General features: G+C 34.1%; 1 protein-coding gene and 1 pseudogene across 3 annotated transcripts; one reads left to right on the forward strand and one right to left on the reverse strand.

The window, feature by feature from the left end:
• Window positions 1-5,404: 5,404 nt before the first annotated feature.
• LOC131635319 (pre-mRNA-processing factor 39-1-like) lies at window positions 5,405-14,531 on the forward strand. Of its 3 annotated transcripts, none has more exons than XM_058905937.1 (14): window positions 5,405-5,562; window positions 5,780-6,251; window positions 7,098-7,207; window positions 7,909-8,138; window positions 8,748-8,915; window positions 9,070-9,433; window positions 9,927-10,070; window positions 10,792-10,944; window positions 11,027-11,143; window positions 11,497-11,577; window positions 11,692-11,847; window positions 12,561-12,851; window positions 13,421-13,534; window positions 14,243-14,531. In XM_058905937.1, exons 2-14 carry the CDS (start codon window positions 5,822-5,824, stop codon window positions 14,330-14,332), a joined length of 2,448 nt encoding a protein of 815 aa, XP_058761920.1. In that variant the 5' UTR covers window positions 5,405-5,562; window positions 5,780-5,821; the 3' UTR covers window positions 14,333-14,531. The 3 variants fall into 3 exon arrangements, with proteins under 3 accessions (XP_058761920.1, XP_058761921.1, XP_058761922.1); XM_058905938.1 differs by having other exon boundaries at window positions 7,101-7,207; XM_058905939.1 differs by lacking the exons at window positions 5,405-5,562; window positions 5,780-6,251; window positions 7,098-7,207; window positions 7,909-8,138 and adding an exon at window positions 8,142-8,592.
• Window positions 14,532-18,119: 3,588 nt separating this feature from the next.
• On the reverse strand, window positions 18,120-20,611 carry LOC131635334 (uncharacterized; annotated as a pseudogene).
• Between the last annotated feature and the right edge of the window lie 4,514 nt (window positions 20,612-25,125).

The following is a 25,125-nucleotide window of genomic DNA, read 5'->3' on the forward strand; positions in this document are numbered from 1 at the left end:
GCCATCTAGTACTTGCTTCTGATCTGATGTTTGTGTAAACAACGTTTGAATATCATCAGAGTCAAACAGCTTGGTGCAGTGCATCTGCTTGTCTCCTGACCTTGAAGTGCTTCTGAGCGTGATACCATGAGAACTTCAGTGCTTCTGCTTCTGAACTCAAGTTCTTCTGATGCTTCCATAGACCCATGTTCTGATTCTGCTTGACCATCTTCTGATGTCTTGCCAGACCATGTTCTGATGTTGCATGCTGAACCTTCTGAGTCAGTGCTTCTTGCGCTGATTTTGTGCATACTCTTTGTATAATTCCTGAAACGGAAATTGCATAGTATTAGAGTACCACATTATCTCATACAAAATTCATATCCTTGTTATCATCAAAACTGAGAATATTGATCAGAACAAATTTTGTTCTAACACTTACATGTAAAGCAAGCATGTAACAGGAATACATATGCAATGTGTGAATATGAATCACAGTGTGAACAAATATCACAAATAACATGCAAACAGGAATCGCCAACATACATGTAACAGGCAAACATGTAACAGAAATACATGTGAATATGAACATGAATCACAAATATCATATGAACATGAATCACAAATAAAACATACACATAACGGGAATACATGCATGATAAAGCCAACCAATAAGGCAAACATGTAACATGAATACATGTCAAATATGTGGATGGGAATCACAAATATCATATGAACAAGAATCATAGATAAAAGACATACATGTAACAGGCTACATACATGGCAAACATGTAACAGGAAGACATGTCAAGTATGTGAACAGGAATCACAAATATCATACGAACATGAATGATAGATAAAACCTACACGTAACAAGCATACATGCGTGACAAACATGTAACATGAATACATGTCAAATATGTGAACATGAATCACAAATATCATACGAATAGGAATCGCAGATAAAACATGCACGTAACAGGAATACATGCCAAATATGTTAACATGAATTACAAATATCATACAAAAAGGAATCCCAAATAAACAAGCGAATAAGAATCACAAACAAATAACAATGAACAAGCATCACAATTAGATGTCATACAAACGAGCATCGCTCGAGAAGCAAACAACTACTGCAGTAGTGACATGGGGACTGGGGGTTACTTTAGCCCACAGAGAAGGTCCTCTGATACAAACAATGAAGATAATACAAAGGAAATTTAGCCAACGGGGAAAGTCCTGCTAGGAAAACAAGCGTAAAAGCAGATTTCGTCAACGGGGAAATTCCTCCAAGACAAACAAGTTATCAAAGGGGGAGCTTTAGTCAATGGGGAAATTCCTTTGAGACAAACAAGCTATCATGGAAAGAAAGGGGGAATAGTAACATGTGCATTCATGCACAAAGAATCAGCGTTTCATCGACGCGAGCTAGACAAAACATGGGGATTCGATTGCAAGATCCTTATTCCACTGGACATACTCGATAACAGGATCCGGGGACGCTTCAAAAGCAATGATGTGTAACACGTGCTAATTGAACAAACTCGATGAAACGCGACAGGGTTGATTACGAACCCTCTTCGCTTACCTACCATAAGGACTTAACGATGTTACTTTCTTGAGGTCTTATGGCACCGTTGTAACGCCCCAGAGTACTTTCGGGATGATCGACTGACCCCACAAACCAACACGGGTCTTTTCAGCATGCTTTGACCTCACTCGCACGCTTTCCGGGAAACTTCCCAGAAGGTCATCCATCCCAATACTACTCCAAGTCAAGCACGCTTAACTGTGGAGTTCTTATGGAATGAGCTACCGAAAAGAAGATGCATCTTGTTAGTATAGGTAGTACCTATCAATCCTTATAAGCTTTCTTTCAACCATGCAGTCCCATACCTGCACGGCTTTTAGGATCCCTCTCATTCGGATGTGGCGACCACCCTAGCCCCAATTGGCCCCAGGTGTTTCATGCGGTGCAACCACCCCTCGCCTTCTTTGGCCTCGGGTGTTACAACCGTGACACCCGACCGCAAGTACAAATATAAAAAACATAAGCATGGCTTCCTAGTGAGGACTTCCAACTAAGAGATGAATGTCTACCCTACTTCTCATGGCAATAGATGATGCGAGAAAGAGAATAAAAGGGAAACTATAATCATTACCGAACAGATAATAAAATTTGTAACAAGCCAGCAAAAGTAGAGAAACCCATCGAACTTTGCGTAAGTTGTCATCAATAACAGAGAAAGTAAAAAAGTCTAATCATCTGACATAAGCATCAAAGCATCGATGTGAAAATAAATCACGAGTCAGAATGTAGGTTCGTACATATCCGAACAATACATCTGCAAGAAAATCGCAATCCATACAAAGCAATAAACAGTGTATAATCACAAATGGAGAAAATGTCGTGTCCCGCTAATAAAGCGGAACAAAGAGAAAATGTGTCAACCAAAGTCACCTCCGAAGCCTTGCACAAGCTAAAAAACTCATTAGAAATAACAATGAGGTACATTCGACACAACAATTAGCAACCTGAATGTAAGAATATAAATCTTCGACCAAATTCGACTCATGAGTGCACTTGTCCATGCTTAAGAATCAACATCGAGCAAATTAATTCTCAAGTTTCAAAGCTTACATTCAATTATTAGTACATGCAAGGACAATTAATATGCATCAATAGGAAAAAAATGACAATTGGAAAGAATCAAGAAGCTAAGAACACATTCCAAAATTTAAGCAAAAAAATAAATAAAAAACAAACAACAATAACCGGTTACAGCATGGGGGTAGTCAATTACCTCACCCTTTGCACTAACATCTTACGGAAAAAGCTTCAGTGGTAACTGGTTACATCAAGTGTGGTAACCGGTTACCACACATCCCGCATCACTATTTTTTTTTTGGAAAAAAGGACATGGTAACCGATTACTTCAAATGTGGTAACCGGTTACCACTGTGTTTTTGCACAAAAATATGCAGGAAAAGGCCTGGTAACCGGTTACGTCACATGCGGTAACAAGTTACCACTGAACCAGAGGCACATAAAACAACAATCGACATACAATATCATGCATCAACCATGAGATTTTGACAATCATGCATTATCATCCATTTGCAAAGAATTTTAAACCACGAGTAGCCACAAGCAAGCAACAATTTCAATAGATCTCATGTCATTAATAAACAATTGTCATGCAACAACATTTATACAAACATTATCACAAACACTTGGAGCACACACTTTGCAACAACTAGATATAACAATATCATTCATGTTATCATCAACAACAATTAGATCTAGAAATTCGAACAATAATCAATCATCATCAATCATAAATAATTAGATCTAACAATCAAATTCATGTTATCATCAATAATTAAACAATTAATCAAGATCCAAACACTTACCAAAATCGAAGATAAAATCAAAGTGCGAAGACGAAGAAATGTCGAAGATGAAATTGCAAATCCGATAGAGATGAGAGAGGGAGAGAGGCGCGCAACTCTTGGAAGAAGAAGGGAGGAAGATTCGAAGAAAATCCAGAATATTGGTCTTCGTGTTCTTAATTAAGTTGAAGAATTTGAGAGGAAAAATGTGTTTGATCTTGGAGAGAAAGAGTAAGATTTTGTTCTGTGTTTGTGGGAAAATGCAATTACGAGAGCTCACTCTTTGAAAATGAGGTGGACAAGAATATATAGTGGGTCGAAGATGCGGATTTCCCAAATTGCCCTCATAAGTGCATTTTAAGCTCAATTTTCAAGGAAATGCGTTTGGGCGTGAAACTCGAAATCGGGACCAACGTCGAATCGAAGATGGAGAAATTTTTGAACCTTAGTCACCAAAATTGGCTCAATCATGCAAAAGATGAAAGAGTTATGCGTGTCTGAACAACGAGAAATTCAACTGGTCATCTGAGGCGAAAAGATTGTGACATGCAGAATTTTCGGGCACACCTCTCAAAGAATGCGATGAAACTCAATCCTCTGATAAAATTCCGAACTCGAGATCTGAAGATAAATCGAGGCCAATTAAATTTTGGAGAGAATTATGCCGAATGGGCTCAAATCAGATAAAAATTAAGGAAGTTATGAATTTCTGAATATCGTTAGACAATACCCGAAAACACATTTTTGCAAATAAACCTTGAAGCTTTTGAATTTTTCTGGAATTTCTGGTGTAGAATTAGCCTTCGAGCCGAACATATGAATTGTCGGGGACATCGAGACGAAAGTACCCTTAATATTTCAACCAGATCCGATAAACGAATGCGAGTTATGAATTTTTTACCGTCCAAAAGACAACGGTTTAACATTATTTCTCACTGTAAAACTTCAAGCAAATCACAAATTCAGAGATCTTCCCCAAAGAATAAATTATCGGCCCGAACACATGAAACTTAGTAGACCTCAAGAAGGAACTTTTGGCATATGGCTCTCTTTAAACCGATTCAGTGGGAAGAAGCTGTGAATTCCCAGATATCTGACAAACGGTGGAACAGTAAATTTAAAATATCAAGAACAATTAATACCCACCACTTTCCTTATTGAACTGTCCTCCGGACCAAACACGAAAGATGTAGAGAATTCCGAAATAATGTTGACCACGCAAGAATCGAGTTCATATAACCTTCCAGTTGGGAGTTACGAATTTTGCAGTTGTACCATAAGAACATACTTTTCCGTACGTATATCTACAGAAACAAAATATATAATATCTTTTTGTGGATATGCCTATGGAATATTATGTGACAAAAAATAGGTGATCCATAATCAACTAGATCTTTTATAAATTTGGGGTTTCTAGTGTTATATTTTATATCACACAAATGCAAAAATGTCTCAATATGAGTACAACAAGCGTTAAATCTGAAAGACGTGCAAGCGTCCACCAGACTATTGAAATGTAATATTTAGTTTGCTGTTGAAATTATCAATGTAATGCCGATTTTAATCTATGAATATTCTTTTTATCGTTGCAATGTTGAGATTCTGGTTTTTTGATTTTGAATTTCTTCCATAAATATATCTACGAACATATTTCGTATGTGCATCTACGAAACGTTTTCACACAAATATATATAAAAAATTTCCGGATGTATATATGTAAAAGTAGATGAGCAATTTCAGAAACACATAGTGACTAAGATATTATTTTTAACCATACATCTAGTTAATCCTTTTAATTATCCTACATATATTATTGTTCAATTTCATTTGCTTTAATGAAGTGTTTCAAACTTTCAATCTGTTGTACTTTGTTCATAATTAAAAAAAAAAAAAAAAAAAATAAACCGAACCATAACCAGCTGTTCAGATCGCATCATTATCCATCACCAACGGTGTCAGATCGAGGCAATAGCATGACGTGCCATGAGGACGCCAACACACAGCACCGATATATTAATAGCAGAACCTTACGCTCAGTGCCCTACTTCTCAATTTCCATTTCTCGATAAATCACCAGAAATCGTCATCGGACGCAACCACTCTTTCATTTCCGTCTTCGCCAAACCACAAGAATAACCCTAAAAAACATCACTCTTCTCTGCAACGTAACCGTTTTTCTCTCACCAGGTATTTCGATTTCTCCTCCATTCTTGATTAGGGTTTAAAGTCTGAAACCCTAGCGATTTTAGTTGATTCTAATACGTTTTCACATTCTATCGTTATATCTATTTGTTTGATAAATTCCAAATACTGTTTTCTGATGGTGCATCTACTAGATTCAAGGGTTTTATACTGATAAACAAAACTTGATAATCTTTTTTTGCTTTCTTGTTTTTGGATTCAGATTCTTTTCTGTGAAGTTAAAAGGTTCTTTCTTTATTCAAGTATGGGAGATAGTGAACCAATGGTTGCGGAAACATCGGTGGCGGCCGAGACTTATCCATTGGACGGTTACAATAACACCGCTTCCAATCCTGTTCCAGAAGCTGGTGATGCTGCTGTTGCCGATATTGCTGGAGAAGCTGCTGCTCAGGCTAATTCTAGCTATGAGTTTCCTTATTCGGGTGATGGGGATCCTAATTCCGGACTTCAACAAGCTCAATTTAGTGCAGCTGATGGGTCTAAACAAACTGTTGAAGTGCCTGACGCCAATGAGGCATCTGGTGTGGTTGGAATGGATGCTACAGAATCTGGTGTAGTTTCTGGTGACCATTCTTCTGTGAATGGCGGGGTTGATACAACTGGACTTGAAAATGGAAATGCACTGGAGAATGTTGATGGTTCAGCTGATGAGAAACAACTTACTGATGCTTACGGTAATGTTTATATATCTTTTCTGTCTGCTACCTACACATACTCCCTTGCCTTTTACAAGAGTGAAGCTTTCCCGACCTTATTGTTATTGAAGTTTTGTAAAAAATCAGAATTCAATGTCAGAGTTAGGTTTAAAGTTCATAGGTGATATAATATAGATTAACCAGTTAAGAGTTGAGAACTTGAGATTTAAGTGCTATATTAACTAGGAAATAGTTCATGTAGGCTTTGTATCTATTATTATTTTGATAATTGGTGTCCCACATTACCATATTTTAATGCTGCATATCAATGTTGAGAAATAATTAAGTTTCACCAATTATTATATTTTTATACAAGAATACGGAAGCTTTATTTTTCATGCCTTGGAGGTGATATTAAAGGCGAGAACAACTGGCCTTACATGTTTTTCCATTTAAAGGTCATTTTTAGCAACCAGATTTGACTTCGAGAAAAGATATATTATGCTACTTCCATTCACTTTTGTTTCACGAGACTTCGACAATTTTCTAGGCCAGAAGTTGTAGTTTGACATGGATTTGACCATTATATTAGATAGCTTTAACAGGTGTATAAATAAGTTCATACATTTAAATTTGATTCAATTTTGTTGGTTTACCAGTGCAAAAAGGTATTTTAGCTGTAACTGGCTTGTAATCTGGTGATTACATATTCTAAGCCAATTCTCCATCAACTTTTGAATGTCTTTTATCGTGCTTATACAATGCCTAAATATGCACGTCTTATCTCCTTACATCTTGTATTAATATTTAGTTATTAATTATTCACAACCATGTGGCTGTTCAACCAAATTATGATTTTCCCCTATTTATTTATCTCATTTTTAGCAGCTGCGTTGTCTGCTGAAGAAGATCGATTGTGGAACATTGTAACAGCTAATTCTTCCGATTTTACTGCTTGGACTTCTCTGATCGAAGAAACAGAGAAGGTTGCAGAGGTATGCTAGGTTCTACCTAATTTTTAAGATGTGAATTACATGTTCATGATTTGCTAATATTCACCTGTATCAACTTTGACTGACTTGGATATGTGGACATGTTTCTAATGGCATTGTCATCTTCAAAGTTGTATGATTAATTATCTATTATTTTTGTCTGGGGTAGATTTGGATGGATGGACTGATACTGGAATTAATCTAGTGTTCTTGGATCATTATGTTGTGTTTTTTTTTTTGTGTGGATTGAACTCAAGTCAGCTTCAGCCAAATGCATGTGATGTTAACCTTTTGAGAATTCTCAGATTATTTTTGTACTCTTAAAGCCATTACTTATTGACCATTAAGATGAAGCAATATAATAAGTAGGAATTAAAATAAATGACTGATTCACAATGTTTTTCGTAGTTGTTAGATATATATTACATGCATGCTAATTTGGCATGTTATGTGTGAAAAGACATGGACAGTTCTTATTGTTACATCTTCATCTTTTTCATTTTGTTTTGATCAAAAATGTTTGTAATGTACACACAAGTTATGTGGGTGGGTTCTCTGGTGCTTGCTGTTTCCAATCGACAATCAAAGTACCATAATTCCTGGTTTTGTAGCCTTTAAGTAAGATTAGCAAATTAATCTAGTATATTTGTTCATTGATTTATTTTAAGACTCGCGGTTCTCATTTAATGATTTCTCCATTGAAGAGCAACATTTTGAAGATTCGTAGAGTCTATGATGCATTCCTAGCAGAATTCCCTTTGTGTTATGGGTATTGGAAGAAATATGCTGACCATGAGGCGCGCCTTAGCTCTGCTGATAAAGTTGTTGAAGTTTATGAGCGTGCTGTTCAAGGGGTTACATATTCGGTGGACATGTGGTTGCATTATTGCATATTTGCCATAAGCACCTATGGGGATTCAGATACAGTTCGTAGGTAATGGATGCTTAGTTACCTGTTAGCTTATTATTTTGTATGATCTGATTTTCCATTACTAGGCTCAGCTGTTTCTTGCTTGATCGCTAACCTGATTTCAGAGACCGTGCAACAGTGCTAACTCCCTTTTATGGTGGAAAAGCTTTGATGGGATTGCATGTCAAAATGTTTTTCATTCTGATGTTTAAATCCTTGGTTTTTGAGTCCACTATGTGTAGTAGTTGAAAATTTAGGTCCATTTCCCCATTAAATTTTTCCGTTATTTCAAAGTTCATAGTCGTGTAGAAGGGTTCTTTTCCCCCCTTTCCTGTTGAATTGGTAGCTGTTTTTATCTTTGACATTCTGAGGTGCATCAATTTGCAAATTGCTGCTGGGAAGATCTCGTCTGGTTAAGGGCTAGATGGCCTCTATGACTGCTCCATTTCTCGGACATAGTATGATTTTTTGCAGGAAGGTAAATGCAGCGTTTGGATGTCTTATATGATGTTACGAGTGATTTGTTTGTTACCCTAGAACACTAGTGCTGCTGTCTCCCATACATGGATGTGCATCTGTAAATGGATGCTTCAAGTTACATATTAATCAAAACTGCATGCTTGCATATTTCAGGCTTTTTGAACGAGGATTGGCTTATGTTGGAACAGATTATCTTTCGTTTTCTCTTTGGGATAAATACATTGAGTATGAGTACATGCAGCAAGATTGGGCGCGTCTTGCGGTGATTTACACTAGAATATTAGAGAATCCAAATCAGCAGTTGGATCGGTATTTCAGCAGGTAATTACCTATTTTATGATTGGCATTTCATTTCAGTAGGTTATAAAAAGGTAACAGTTACTGTTTTTGGTTTTATTTTTGCGCCTGTTCTCTGCTGTCTCCCCTCTATTTTCCCCCAAATTAAATTACTTATATGCTGTAAATGGTTTTGCAGCTTCAAGGAGTTGGCTAGTAATCGACCTTTGTCAGAATTACGGACAACTGAGGAAGCTGCTGCAGTGGCAGATGTTGTTCCAGAAGGTACTGACCTAGGTGTTGAAGGAGAGGTTCGTCCCAATGCTGCAGAACATTCTCCTAAACACGTGAGCGCTGGATTAACAGAAGCAGAAGAGTTGGAGAAGTATATCGCCGTTAGAGAAGAGATGTATAAGAAAGCAAAAGAGTTCGATTCTAAGATCATTGGTTTTGAAACAGCAATCAGGAGGCCCTACTTTCATGTACGTCCTCTTAATGTTGGGGAGCTTGAGAATTGGCATAGCTATCTGGACTTTATAGAAAGAGAAGGTGACTTAAGCAAGGTAACCAAACTGCTTTCTTGTAAGTGCACATTCTGTTGATAGTTTTTTCAATTATAGATTGACTTACAGTTAGTAATATCTGCTGTATCATATGTTTTATTGGCTAATCTGTTGGATGAAGAAACTTTTTAATCGGGAAATTGAACTGAGACTATAAAGCATGGGTGGGCCTTCAAATTGGTTTCTTGAGGCTAAGTACTTCAAACCCTAATTTGTCAGTGGACATTCTAGGTTTTGTCATGTGTTTGCAAAAGTTTATTTTTTAAAGTGTGAATGTTATGAATGCAGGTATCTTGTAATCTTCATAATCATCTGTCTCAGGCAAGGGAGGGTCCCTCTTTTCATATTTGAGGGACCTCTCTGTCCCGCTACGGAGTATTTCTTAATGCTTTGAATTTTCCTTTTATGTTTCTCTTTCTTCATTTTTGCTTGTTTTTTTTTCTTGCCGGACATATTTTTTACCAATTTTTTTTTTGCGTTGTTTGTGAATTAGATTGTCAAGTTGTATGAGAGGTGTGTCATTGCTTGTGCGAATTATCCTGAGTACTGGATACGTTATGTTTTGTGTATGGAAGCTAGTGAAAGTATGGATCTTGCAAATAATGTTCTTGCTCGGGCAAGCCAAGTCTTTGTCAAGGTAACATCTTCTACATGTCAAAGCTGTAGGTTTGGCAATCGTTTGCCGCATTTAAGTGTTATATTCATCTGTTCAGTTTTTAAGCCAAGTGAATGGGCCATACATATGATACTAATACTAGCCACAGGATAATAGTTCATGAAACTTGAACATGTGTGTATCTATCCACAAATTTTTCTTCCTTAGTGACAAATAAATAGATGGTGGTTGCAGCTTGATAAAGTGATATTTTATATGTTTGAGCTCTATGTATATATGATTTTGTTAAATGAGAGTTCAGTTGTCTTTTGTTTTTCCTGTGACCTTCCCTTGGCCGAAAACATAAATTTTATGTACACTGTATTGCCGATGACCCATTTTTCTGCAAGTGAAAGTTCATGAATATAATCTTTTTTTATCCCACCTCTCTTACATATATGATCCCTTTGAGGTTGGCACTTGATAGTGATTAAATTACAAACTTTTTTTTCATGGAAACTTTGATATTATGTCGTAAATTTGTTTTCCTAAGAGCCTAACCAACCTGATCATATATACATCCAAAGTATTTTTACATCACTGACGAGCTTTTTCTTGATACTACTAGAGTCTACAACTTAGTCTTGATTTAGAAAATGTGCTGTCCACATGTACCTTGGTCCACTAGCTTAGCTTAATTACATTTCTTGTGTGACCCCTCAATTTTATGCTGCTTTATCAGTTTTTGCTTGTCATAATGCAGAGACAACCTGAGATACATATTTTTTGTGCTCGGTTCAAGGAGCAGGCAGGAGATATAGTGGGTGCTAGAGCTGCATATCATCTTGTGCACACTGAAATTTCTCCAGGCCTTCTGGAAGCAATAATCAGGCATGCCAATATGGAAAATCGATTGGTATGCTGACTTACAAAAGTGTTCATAGATTGTGGTTTGGTTTTTAATTAAATTTACAGCTTCTCCCTACATGATACTGCAGGGGAAGTTGGAGGATGCCTTCTCTTTGTATGAACAGGCCATTGCCATTGAGAAAGGAAAAGAACATTCACAAACACTGCCAATGTTATTTGCTCAGTATTCTCGATTTGTGTATTTGGTAGGTCTGGTAGCATATTTGTATTCTTTGCATGTTATGCATGCTTGTTTCTGACATTTCTACATTTGGCTTATGAACATGAAATAGTTAAAGTTCTCTTAATTAACTAGCTATTGTTTTTGCTGACCTCTCTGGATCCTGCTAAATGATAACGATCTTTGCGAGCTTCTCATTTATGCCGATTAATAAACCATCCAAATTATTCTGTATTAAATCACAACCTCAAATCTAAAAAGACCTTTCTTACATTTATTTTTAATAATTTTCTAGTTTTTTGCCCCAGTTGCTTTGCTCGAATGTGAGCAAATTGTGTTGTCTTGTTTTTGAAATATTCTTTCTCATTCTGTCATTAGGCCTCTGGAAATGTTGAAAAAGCTAAAGAGATTTTAGTTGGGGGGCTTGAGAATGCTTCACTGTCAAAGGCACTACTTGAGGTCTGTCTACACTTTCACTTTCCATGAGCCCTCATGCAGTTGAAAATTCATCTTTTCATCTTTCCATTTGTTGTTCATATCTAATGAGATTATATAACTTCACGTTGTACACAGGCTTTATTGCATTTTGAGGCTATTCAACCCCAGCCAAAGCGAGTTGACATTGACTTTCTAGAGTCATTGGTTGTAAAATTCATAATGCCCAACCCAGAGAACTCTGGGGTAGCAAGTGCAAACGAGCGCGAAGAACTTTCTACTATTTTTCTGGAGGTGATTTTGCTTGGGGATTCAATATTATATTTTTATTAGTTTCCTTGAGTAATGTTAGGAATACTTATTCTAAAGCACCCACTTCACATCATATCACATCTCAGTAAGCGACAATAATAAACTTTGTTTAACCAACAGTTTACCTGGAGTTAATCAATGGGTTTGGGACCGGTGTATTACACGTAGGTAGTCGTGTGGTTACTGTTTGGTAAACACCATATAGCCAAACATGGATACTCAAGCGGATGACAACTTTTGTTCCCTATCTTACTGACTATGTCACTGGGTGCACTGTGGTGTCGTTTAACACTCGACACAATCTTGTTCACATGAAAATCTAGTAGACGGGGACAATTTGGCAGCGAGGACCATTTTCACTTCACATATTGACTTTTGTCTTGGAGGATTTCAAGGGTGGTTCATTTACAGTAGTATCATCAAATCAAATCCTAGTGGTAGTTAGTATATGCGAGTTTGATGTTTTGTATGGTTTTTTATTCAACTTTAAGATACACATCTAATGCTACAGTAAAGAGGTGTATAGTATAGCATTTTTTTTTGTTAGTTTCACAGCTGTGTTTCTTAATTGCTACTAATAAGTAAATTAATTTGTTTATGGGAATTCTGCCTGCTCTGTTTATGCCATACCTTAATTTCTTAATAAATGTTGCAAGTATTTCTAATTTCATATCTATTTTCTGTTGATTTTTCAGTTTTTAAATCTCTTTGGAGATGTTCAATCTATCAAAAGGGCCGAGGATAGACATGCCAAATTGTTCTTACCACACAGGAGCATGTCAGAGTTGAAAAAACGTCATGCAGAGGATTTCTTAGCTTCAGATAAAACTAAAGTGTCAAGAGCTTATTCTGCTCAATCACCGGCCCATTCTGTAACGGGTGCATATCCAAATGCGCCTAACCAATGGACTAACTATGGTGTACAGCCTCAAACTTGGCCAGCGACCACACAAGGACAACAATGGCCTGCTGGCTACACCCAGCCGGTAAATTACTCTTCTTTTATCACCCACCTATTTTGGTAGTGTGTTCAGTGTTGTTTGACTGGGTTTGGTCCATGACTTGGGACACATTATTTTATAAGCTAGTTAGTCTTTCTGGCTATGTTGTGCAATATTAATTGTTTTTGTTCTTGGGAATAGGGGTGTGGACATTTTTATTCTTAAAAATGGTGTTGTATACAAAAGATGTGTCGCATTCCTAATCCATGAAGCATTAACGTTACTGAGCACTATATTAGTCTAGTCGTAATCCTAATCCACGAAACATAAGATGTGTCACAATCATAATGCTTTGAAGAATTCATGTTTCATATCTCAGATTACCCCTTTAAATTATATTTTCCTTGAGCCCATATTAGACATCTTTATGCATCTTGTCTAACAGTAAACCTAGTAAACCTTGTCACGGGTGCTCATCATTCATGCTATGCATTGATTGTTTCTTGTCTTAATTCTGGAGTTGACATTTGGTGTAAATTGTATGTTTGGCACTGTATTCGTGCTTTGAATGATGATTTATCTGTTTTTAAATTATCCATTCTAATATGATACAGGCTTCCTATGGGGCTTATGCCGGATATGGAGGCAACTATGCTAACCCACAATTGCCTGCACCAGTTCCACAAAGCACTGCTTACGGGGCCTATCCTCCTGCATATCCTGCACAGGTGAAAAGCTGTTTCAGCTCTACTTGTAGTGATTATTTGTTCCCTGATGTATTACTGCTCTACAGTTCTTTCATTCTACGTTAATTACAATTTGCTCCGCCGAACAATGGGAAGCAAAACTAAGGAAAGTTTGTGATAGTAGGATAGGGTGCATATTAAGTTTGAGGATTTATTTATGCGAGAGGTGAGAGGATGTATTAGTTAATAAGATCAAAGTAAATTATCCAGATTAAATCCCTTAAAGTATCAAGATTAAATCCCTCAATTAAAACTGGATGTGATCAAAATTTCTTTCTTTATTCATTCTTGCTCACAATTACCTAGACTACATTTTAAAACCACCATCTGTTGCATTTTATTCAAATTGAAATTGCACTACATGCGAATCTGAACTACCAACACCTTCATAGAAATGAGGAAAAAAATCAATAGTTGTGAATGAAATTTAAATATAAAGATTTTATATAAATATAAAAAATTTAAATATAAAGATATGGGCAAAGGACTACCTTCAATTTTAATTGAGGGAATTAATCTTGATAGTTTATTTAGGTTGGCATGATTTATAATACTAACATTTGGTATCATTTCTCAGTTGATATCTGACTTCTCTAACCTTGTCTGACCCTTGTATTTCTGTACATTCTGCCAAACCTGTGAGTATTGGGAATTGGATCTAGTGTTGACTCTTTGTCTGAATTTCAACAGGCACTCCCTCAACAAAATTATGCACAACCTGCAGCCCCTGCACAGCAACCCGCAGCAGTTCCTCAGGCCTATTACGGGAGTTACTACTGACTTGACCGGGAGTTACTACTGAGTTGACCGAGTGAGATGGCTACTGTTTTTGCTTCATGTAATTTTGCCTTGAATATTGTAGGTAATTGTTTTTAGGTAATTTGGAGCATAGATCAGTGTAAGCTTTAAGTGATACTATTGAGCGTCCTAAGGATAGATTATCTTTTTGACTCAATTATAGTTAGTTGTTGTTGCTTAAGACATTTTCTTGACTCAATTATAGTTAGTTGTTGTTGCTTAAGACATTTTCTTGATATTGATCTTTTCACGGGTCGGTACAAACGGTTTCTTCAATATAATATGAAGATAAACGAAAATTGTATTTTGAGAGATTTGATTACAATATTGCATCTCTTAATCGTATTTCTTTTCAAAATAGCCAGAGTCATCATAATTATGAGTTACCCCATAGATTGCTCTGGTAAAGGGAAGACAGTATCAAAAACTTGAAATGTATAGAGTATCTGCTCTAATAACGGTAAGACAGTATCAAAAACATGAGATGTGTAGAGTATCGGTTGAAACGCAGTGAACATCCTTGGAACCGCTAATTTTAAAGGCTTTTAATTATGCCATACCTCTAAACATCATCAGCCATCATTGCCAACATTGTTGTCCTTTCGTTCATAAATGTCCATGCATTAATTTTAGCTGAATGTCGGAGTGAATCTCTTTTTTTGGGTGGAACTATGGGGTAACCTAGGATGTATTATAGGTAAGAAAATTGATTTTTCAAGTATAACAAGTTTTCTATTAGGTATATCTTCAATTATTATAGGTAATTGGATATCTATTGCGGATTTTTTAATCATTCTAACCCACTTTTTCATTCCAATATTCAATATATCATATTTTCCTTCATAAATTCTAAACTGTTCCACTTTTAAACAGTTTTTTTTCATACATTAACGTCACTGCCATTGGCCTACCATTTTTATTTATAGGAAATTCAGATCCAATTGGTCCACCTTCTATATTTTGTAAGGAAGTTTCAATGTTATTGGTGTTGCTTCTTTATTTTGGGGTTGCTCGGTGGTGAAGAGTCACTGATAAAATTCCTTGAAGTTATAATGAAATTATATTTTCCAAATAAGTTTGGAAGGTTATTCTGTAGGAGAAACCAATGGTCTATTGGACTTAATTCAAATTAATTCAACCAATGATCTATTGATATCATAGAGACATGATAGGATATCAAGCAAGATAAAGATAGGATATGATACAGACATGATAAGATTTATCCTATCATGTTTGGTTTACACATGATAAGATTAATATTCATATTTTATAAATTTTAATAATTATTTTATTTTTAAATGTTCTAGTTTTTTATTTTATTAAATTAATTATTAATATTTTTAATTTAATATCAAATTAATTTCTATTTATATTTTTTCATATTTAATTTTTATTTTAAATTATATTTTATAGGGGTAAATTAGTAAATCATTTTCTTATTCTATCCTGTTGGATTCTAACCCAGCTCATATTCAGGATAACAATTTGAATTAGGGAGGCATGATAGGATAAATTTCAGGATTAACTTATCATATCCTGTTGTGTCAGCAAACACTGGATTGAGATAGGATATGATACAGATATCATATCCTATCTCTTATCCTGCGCACAAAACGGGTCCTAAAATTTTACCAATGGAGATAGGATATGATACAGATATCCTATCCTGTCTCTTATCCTGCGCACAAAACGGGTCCTAAAATTTTACCAATGATCTATCTTTGAACTTTACTCAATTAAATAGGAGAGAAGAATGATTTATCTTTGAACTTAATTCAAGTTAATGAACTCCACTAATGATTTATCTTTGAACTTAATTCAAGTTAATAAACTCCACTAATGATCTATCTTTGAACTTAACTCAGTTAATGAACTCCACCAATGGTCTATCTTTAAACTTAGTTAATGAATTTCACCCACAATCGAGAAGGAGGAGGCTCTCTCAGTGGTCTTACAAATAATGGGCATGTTTCAAGGAGTAATAGCTTCAAAGCAGCTTCAAACAATAATTTTTCTGCAGCATGGGTTTTAATATATAAAGGTAGACATGGGTTTTAATTATATGTTCTTTTTCAATGCAATTACTCTCGATCATCATTTCTCTCATCCTTTGTTATAGACATTGAATGTGTTTGAAGTTTCAAATTTCTTTGCCGAGTTTTTAGTAAAGAGTATTGCTATTTTAACGCCAAAGTTCTTACACAGTATTGCTATACCACTACAATACAGCCAAGGAATGTGATCATTTGCATTGAAAAAAATTGTAACATTCAGTGTAGGAATATCATTGTAAAATATGAGTATTATAGTACCCATACCCTATTTGTTTAGTTTATATATATATATATATATATATATATATATATATATATATATATATATATATATATATATATATATATATATATATATATATATATATATATATATATATATATATATATATATATATATATATATATATATATATATATATATATATATATATATATATATATATATATATATATATATATATATATATATATATATATATAAAATATATTTATAATTCAACAATAATTTTTAATTTTTTTTGTAATGTTATTAAAAATTTAATATTTTATATTTGATATACTTATTTTTATTAGAAATGCAGATAATAAGTACGGGTATTAATACATACATTTTCATAAAGACATGAGCACGGGTGTTAACGTTGCTACCCAAGCAGATATGGGCTCCGGTACATCAATTTTTTTAACTGCATGTATAAGGATGAGTAATATAATATTCTACTCAAATCATGATCGTTGACGTCCCTAGTTATAGCTTATATTATCTTTGTACATATGATAATTTAAACAATTTATGTTGTTTATTTTTGTGTTCATTTTTTTTAATGAAATTCGTGATGACCCTTACTCCAATAGTCTGTGTAATGGTCTATCTCCTACGCAGGTCCAGCCTAATAAAGTGAGAGGCCCAGTTTAAATTTAATAAATGGGCCTAATTTTTTTTTAAAAAAAAATTAAAAAAACGCAGAAAAATAAAATAATATATAAATTAAAGGAAGCACCCAAAAACTCAAAGTATTATCCAAACTAATAATATTCTTGTATACAATATAAAGTATCTGCGGTCTACCATGTCACAAGAAAGACTTAATGGATTGGCATTGATAGCAGTTGAAAATGATATTTTGGAGATGATATATTTATAATTCAACAATAATTTTTAATTTTTTTGTAATGTTATTAAAAATTTAATATTTTATACTTGATATACTTATTTTTATTAGAAATGCAGATAATAAGTACGGGTATTAATACATATATTTTCATAAAGACATGAGCACGGGTGTTAATGTTGCTATCCAAGCAAATATGGGCTCCGGTACATCAATTTTTTTAACCGCATGTATAAGGATGAGTAATATAATATTCTACTCAAATCATGATCGTTGACATCCCTAGTTATAGCTTATATTATCTTTGTACATATGATAATTTAAACAATTTATGTTGTTTGTTTTTGTGTTCATTTTTTTTAATGAAATTCGTGATGACCCTTACTCCAATAGTCTGTGTAATGGTCTATCTCCTACGCAGGGCCGGCCCAATAAAGTGAGAGGCCCAGTTTAAATTTAATAAATGGGCCTAATTTTTTAAAAAAAAATAATTAAAAAAACGCAGAAAAATAAAATAATATATAAATTAAAGGAAGCACCCAAAAACTCAAAGTATTATCCAAACTAATAATATTTTTGTATACAATATAAAGTATCTAACTACTTAAAAATAGCCTTCCTCCGAACACTTTTTGAAGCAAATTCATCAACCAAATCTTCATATTTTATCATCTCCAAAATATCATTTTCAACTGCTATCAATGCCAATCCATTAAGTCTTTCTTGTGACATGGTAGACCGCAGATAAGTCTTTAACAACTTTAATTTTGAAAAACTTCTTTCTGCAGAAGCAACAGTCACAGGAATAGTCAACAAAATTCTATATGCAAGCCTTTTGAAAATAATAATATATCAGTAGGTTTTATGATTTCTTCAGGCAACATTCCTCTTAGTAACTTCAACTCCTCAAAAAATTCATTCCCATCAATATCAGATTGCTCATTATGTTTCAATACCCGTTCAAAGTTACTACAACAAGACTTCAAAGTTGCATCATCCAATGATTGTAACTTGTGAGAGGTAAACAAGAAACCAAAAATACTTTCATACTCTTGGTATTGCTCAAATCTCTTATTAAGAGAGACAAGAGCTTGATCAACAAGGTAAAAAGAATAATTAACCCTGAAAGATTCCTCTTCAGATAACTCGACTGCTGGAGTATTCAAATTCTCATCAAACTGTCTTTTTCTTTTAATTATACGCCTTTGAGGAAATATTGGAGCGATATTCAATTCAACCGCAACTTCCTTAGCATTAACCAGTGCCTTATTAAAACCTGTTTCTCTATATCCTTCAAAAAATAAAATCAACTCCTTTATTTTTTTCATAGCAACATCAATAAGCATATCCTTCTCTTGTAAAAGCTTGCTAACAAAATTAATTGCAGATAATATTTCAAACCAAATAATTATAGCCATCAAAAACTCAAAATCACCAAGCTCATTTGTTGCTAAGGATTTAGCTTCATTTTGTATTTTAGGATCGAGATCATTTTCTGACACTTCAAGTAAAGCTTCTCTAAAATCTGACATTTGAGTTCTTATAGCTTTGACACTTTCTACACGACTCTCCCAACGAGTGGATGACAATGCTTTTGGAGTCAACCCTTTTACATTATCTTTCAAAATTTTCCATCTCTTAGTTGAATTGGCAAAAATTGTATAAATACGTTGAACAACTCCAAAAAAATTCCTAGCTTTATTACAAGAGTTAGCCATATCACACAATGCCAAATTAAGACTATGACAACCACAAGTAGTATAAAAGGCTCTTGGATTTATGTCTAAAAATCTCTTTTGTACACCTTGATGCTTTCCTTTCATATTTGACCCATTATCATAACCTTGTCCTCTCACATCAAATAGGTCGAGACCAAGTTCTTTCAATTCATTTTGTAAAACATCAAAAAGCCCTTGGCCAGCTGTATCATTCACATTCAAAAATCCTAAAAATGATTCCTCAATGCTAATAGAAGTTGAAGACACATCCACATATCTAATTATCAAAGACATTTGCTCTTGGTGACTAACATCCGGAGTACAATCAAGTATTACTGAGAAATACTTAGCTTGTTTGATTTTTCTAATGATTTCAGTTTTAATTGCATAACCAAGCAATGAAATCAACTCATTTTGTATTTTATGTCCAAGATAATGAGTATGAACTTTTTGAGTTGTAACACGTCTAACATGTTCTTGGATAATTGGGTCAAATTCAGCTAACATTTCAATCAAACCCAAAAAATTACCATTGCTATCTTCATACAATTTTTCCTTAGAACCACGAAAGGCCAAATTATGTTTAGCAAGAAATTTCACTATTGAAATAACTCTTTTTAAAACATTTTTCCAGTGATCCTTTTCTTTCTCAATTAATCTTTGTGTCGTTTTATCAATAGTTTGAAAGTTTTGCAACCTTTGACGATACTCATACCAAGTAGTCATATTCTTAACATGTTCCATGCCTAACTCGTGCTCTTTAATTCTTGCACCAACATGTGACCAATCACTATAACCCTCATTTGCTAATTGTCCCCTACCAATCCCATTTTTTAAAACCTTACAACAGAAACAAAATACTCTATCTAGCTCTTTCGAATACACAAGCCAATCTCTATCACACTTCTCTCCATTTGCTAAAGATCTAGAATACAAATTAGCCGTAAAGCGTCTATTCCAATTATCTCTAGGACCCTTCACAATGGAATTATCTCTTTTAGGCCCTTTCATAACTAGTAAATCAGTCATTTTAGGTTGAAGACGATCCCAATTTCTTGGATCAAATATATCATAATCAACATCGTAGTCATCATCATCATCATCATTAACTTCCTCAAGATTACCAACATCATTATTAACTTCATCATCAACGGACACATTATCAACACTATCATTTTCAATAGGCACACTGTCAACATTATCATTTTCAATGGGCACACTATCAAGAATTTCAACATTCATATGATCAACATCGTGACTTCCATTTGAAACTTGTGGTTCTTTTATCAAAAATTTATCAAGAGCTCCTGCTTGAGATTGAATTAACTCTTTAATTGTTTTTCTTTTTCTTACGCTTATCATTTCCACATTCATACTTTCTATTCTTAGGAGGCATCTTAGGAGGCATAGTAAAAGGAACCTGGAATATGTCTGTTGTGTCCGTTGATGATCAATCTGCAATATTTAATAGCAACCGATCTTTTTGTATCCTCGTTGTTTAATTGAGTTCCTACAATATATTATTAAATTAGTGCCAAGAAAAATTATAGACTACTATTCCTACCTAGTAAAATAGTAATTTAAGAAAATAGTATACACAAATGATAGCTATTATTTCTATAATATAAGCTTTGAAGATAAAATCTTAATTAACAAGTTTCTCTAAACTATTGAAATTATTGAATCTCTAACACAAACATAAACAAAAATAACATATCCTAAAAAAATAATAAAAAAGAAACACCAATTAGTTTTTTAATATATTAATCAAATCAAGTGAAATCCTTAGTCCTTACACTTGGCTTCCAACTCTTTCTTTTTTTGACAGCTAGCTACCTTACCTTTTCTACTCTTCCTTGTCTTTGAAAGCTACTCATTCTACATTTCAACTTGCTCTAACTCTTTATTTCTTCTCTCTTCTTTAACAATTACTATAGCATAACTCTTCTATTCTTTCTTCAATGAAATTAACTCAACCAATTCACTTTTCTTTCTTTGACTCTCACATATAATTTCTTACAGTCCAAAAATAAAAAACCACATCCACAAATAAAAAACAAACATACACAAAAGAGAAGAAATTATAGAGCCATGGAAGAAAGAATAAAAAGGAAACATAAACAAAGATTCAAAGAAACATACATTTTCAATATTCTTGCAATTGCAATGATTTTAATTCATCACTTTTCTATCTATGTTCTTTCTGTAATTTTAGAATCAAAGAACAATCAAACCACTCACAGAAGATGAACAATTTTTATTTGAATAAACTTACCAATTGCAATATACCGCCTGCCTTTGAACCGTAGCAATTTTGTTTGTGATTTTTTTTGTATGGTTTGTTTTGATTTTCTTCTGTTTGTAACTCTTGATGCTTACCGTTTCGGCTTCGCCTTTCTTTTATTATGTCGTCGTTTCGTTTTTCAATACATTTAGAACAAGGTTAAAATAACATTTTATGACATTTTATTTTAATATATAATTAATTATAGCTAACCACTAAAAAAAATGGGGCCCCCAAAAAAATGGGGCCCAGTTCTATGGAGCTTGCTGCGCCGGTGGAAGGCCGGGCCTGCTCCTAGGAATGTATCCTTCTAGATTTGTGTTGAAAATGTATTTCTAAACTATTTTTTTTATAAAATAAAGGTGACTCACTTACGAAATATCATGGTGTGGTACATCAAAAATTTCTTTTTCTGAATTTTAGAGGCATTAATATTATTAGCTTTTCACCAAGGTGCGTGAACACCACTAAAAGTGCAACAAGCAATTCCTTTTATTTTGATATTAGGTGTCATTAGCCCAATTGCAAGCCCTTATTTATTTTATTTAATATGATGTTTAACTATTAAATATTATTTTATGTATATATTTTCATCAGAAACAACTATTATATTGGATGATATATCAGACGAATTTTATATAAAAAACGTGTATGATAACCATTTGGGTACATCTTCCCCATGATTATTCTTAAAATTTCTTGTTATTACGTTTCGTATCATGATTTTTAGTGGTAATGTATTTTCTTTACAAGGAACAAACTTCATTTCCTAATCAACTTTCGAGCAGTTTGAGACATGCTTAAACTATTGCAATAAATAATATTTGAATAGAGCGTATCAAATGGAACAAAAAGAAAAGTTAGATGAATAGACAAATTTACTTCATACATATCTATTGTGAACATAAATTAAGATATTCAATATTATTGATAGTTAGTTAAGCATGGTTTATATGTGGAAGTTATGTTTTTCATTATTGTAAATGATGGAGATGAAATTGTTTTGATTGTTGTAGTATATTAAATCATTTAAGCATTGTTATGATTTTAACATATTGTAACTTTATAAGATGTAAATGTAGCAAGTTGAACTTGTGGTAAAAGTTTGGTGTAACGCGTTTAAGATGAACCCATGATAAAAAAATTTGTGTAAAGGTTGCAAACACATTATGTGATAAAAGCTTGGTTGTTAGTAAAGAATTTCAAGGTTCCATCCTTGGGTACTAGACGCATGTCTCATGATGTTGGGGAAATCAAAATAAATCTGGCGTGTTTCTTCCTTTTCTCTAATGTCTTTTTTTTATTTAATGGCTAAATACCTTTTTTGGTCCTTAAGTATACCTCGGGGTCTATTTTGGCCCCTTAAGTTTAAAAAGTTCCAAATTAATTCTTTAATTATTCAAAAAAGTCAACGTATGTCATTTCCGTCCACACCGTTAGTCAAAGTCAGGATTTAGTGGCAGACACATGTTATATTTATTGCTGGCCACCTGGAATATAACACTCTAAAACATGAAAATCAAACGGGGATTGAAATAGAAACACATAAGCAAGAAAAAGGGATTAAAGGAAACCCTAGCGCAACAACCATTGTAGAATCTCCAAGGTGAAGTTCATGGGTGCGAAGCGAATTCAAGTTGAAACAAAGACAACATCCTTTTTTCAGATAAGTTATATGTATGCGTTCCTGAAGTTAATGTATTTTGGTAGTTAAGGTTTTTTGAAATCCACTTATTTGAAATACATCGTACTTTCTTCGCTTCCATTTATGGCATAGTTTAAAATGGATAAATTTTTGAATATTGCAATTCATCACAGTGGTGAGTTCGTTGATGAGGAACTTAGTTTGTACGAAAGGGGTGAGGTAGCCAAATTGAGAGTGGATGCTGATAAGTGGAGATATTTTGAGTTGTTAGGTGCTATTAACGAACTAGGTTACGAGGCCATAGAGAAGATATACTATAGGGATTCTACGACTGTTATGAATTTGTTGGTTGATGACTAATGTGTCTTAAAGATTGCTAATCTCTATAGGGTTCATCTTAGTGTTGACATCTTTATTTAACACATATTGTCGCAACTAGGTTATGCTGAGGTAACCGTTCATGAGACACCCCTTGATGAAATACCACTTAATGAGATCATATATGAGACTGAAGTTGTGCTTGAGGAGATGATGAAGGAAACTGAATTGAAGGATATTGATGTTAATAGACAAGGGAAAATGATGTTGGATTTAGTGATGTAATGGAAAAGGATGCAATAAATACTGATGATAATGGACAAAGGGTTGGAGAGGTTGATGATATTGTTAGTTCTAATAGTTTTGATGATGAAAGCTTCTACTATGATAGTGCAATGGAGGTAGTATTTGATGATGATTCTGATGAGTATAAAACTGGGTTGGACGAGGAAGTGGGTAACCTAATTGACTATGACATTGAAGATTGTAATGAAGAGGTGAATGGCAAAAAAGGTAAAGAAAAGTGGTAAGAAAACAAAGAAGATTTTAAAGGTAGTGGTATTGAAAGTGAGGATCTTGAAAGTGAGTGTGATTATGATGATAACAGTAGAGGTAGGAGAAAGAAGTATCCAATATTCAAGATACAAAAGGACATGTCCAATTACAAGTGGGAGGTGAGAACATATTTTACTACAAAATACGATTTCAAGGAAGCAATTACCTTTTATGCAGTCCAATCTGGCAGAAACTTAAAGTACACAAAAAATGAAAATATAAGGGTTAGGGTTATGTGTAAATATGGATGTGAATTAGAAGCTTATTGTGCTAAGTTGTCTAATGACGATTCTTGGCAATTAAGAAAGGTAGTAGACACTCATAGTTGTAGTAGAGAGTATAACATGATGATGTTGAAGACAAAATGGTTGAGCAAAAGGATACAAAATTCACTCAAAACCAACCCTAGAATGAAGTTTAAGAACATAAAGGAAAAAGTTTAAAAGAACTGGAATGTGGGGGTCAACAAGACCACGCCATAAGAGCTAGGTTTGCAGCTAGAGACATGGTTGATGGGTCTTTTCTACGAGATTATACAAGAATTTATGACTACTGCCAAGAGTTATTAAGATCAAACCCATGGTCAAATGTGAAAGTGAATGTTCAACCTGCTCAAGAAGGTATAAATGATCAGAGAAAACATTTCAGAAGGCTATACATATGTTTTGCAGCTTGTAAGGAAAGTTTCAAATTAAATAGACATTTCATTGGCCTTTATGGATGTTTCTTGTAAGTAAAGCTTCAAATTAAGGAGACATTTCATGGCCAATGATCAAATGCTACCAATAGCATTTATAGTAGTGGAGAGTGAAAACAAGGATAACTGGACATGGTTCTTGGAGCTACTTATTGATGACCCTGGTGGAAGAGAAAAGTGCCTCGCGTACGCATTCATTTTTCCGAAGAAAGAAGTTATTACACTTATCCAATTCTACTCTTTACTCTTATTCATATACACTTTGAACATATTTTGTGATCACTTACATTTTGATGTTCTAAAGGTTATTGCCTGCGATGGAGGAGTTGTTGCCTAGAGTTGAACAAAGGTTTTGTGTCAAGTATCTTTTCAATAAATTTAGGATGAGG

The sequence above is a fragment of the Vicia villosa genome, unplaced genomic scaffold (assembly GCF_029867415.1).
Source record: "Vicia villosa cultivar HV-30 ecotype Madison, WI unplaced genomic scaffold, Vvil1.0 ctg.001464F_1_1, whole genome shotgun sequence".
Lineage (NCBI taxonomy): Eukaryota > Viridiplantae > Streptophyta > Magnoliopsida > Fabales > Fabaceae > Vicia > Vicia villosa.

Excerpts from the sequence above, each read along its gene's own strand:
- LOC131635319 (XM_058905937.1), top strand. The coding sequence starts at position 5,822 with ATGGGAGATAGTGAACCAATGGTTGCGGAAACATCGGTGGCGGCCGAG. Across the intron at positions 8,916-9,069 it reads TTGGATCGGTATTTCAGCAG|CTTCAAGGAGTTGGCTAGTA; the intron begins GTAATTACCTAT and ends ATGGTTTTGCAG. Across the intron at positions 11,578-11,691 it reads TGTCAAAGGCACTACTTGAG|GCTTTATTGCATTTTGAGGC; the intron begins GTCTGTCTACAC and ends CGTTGTACACAG.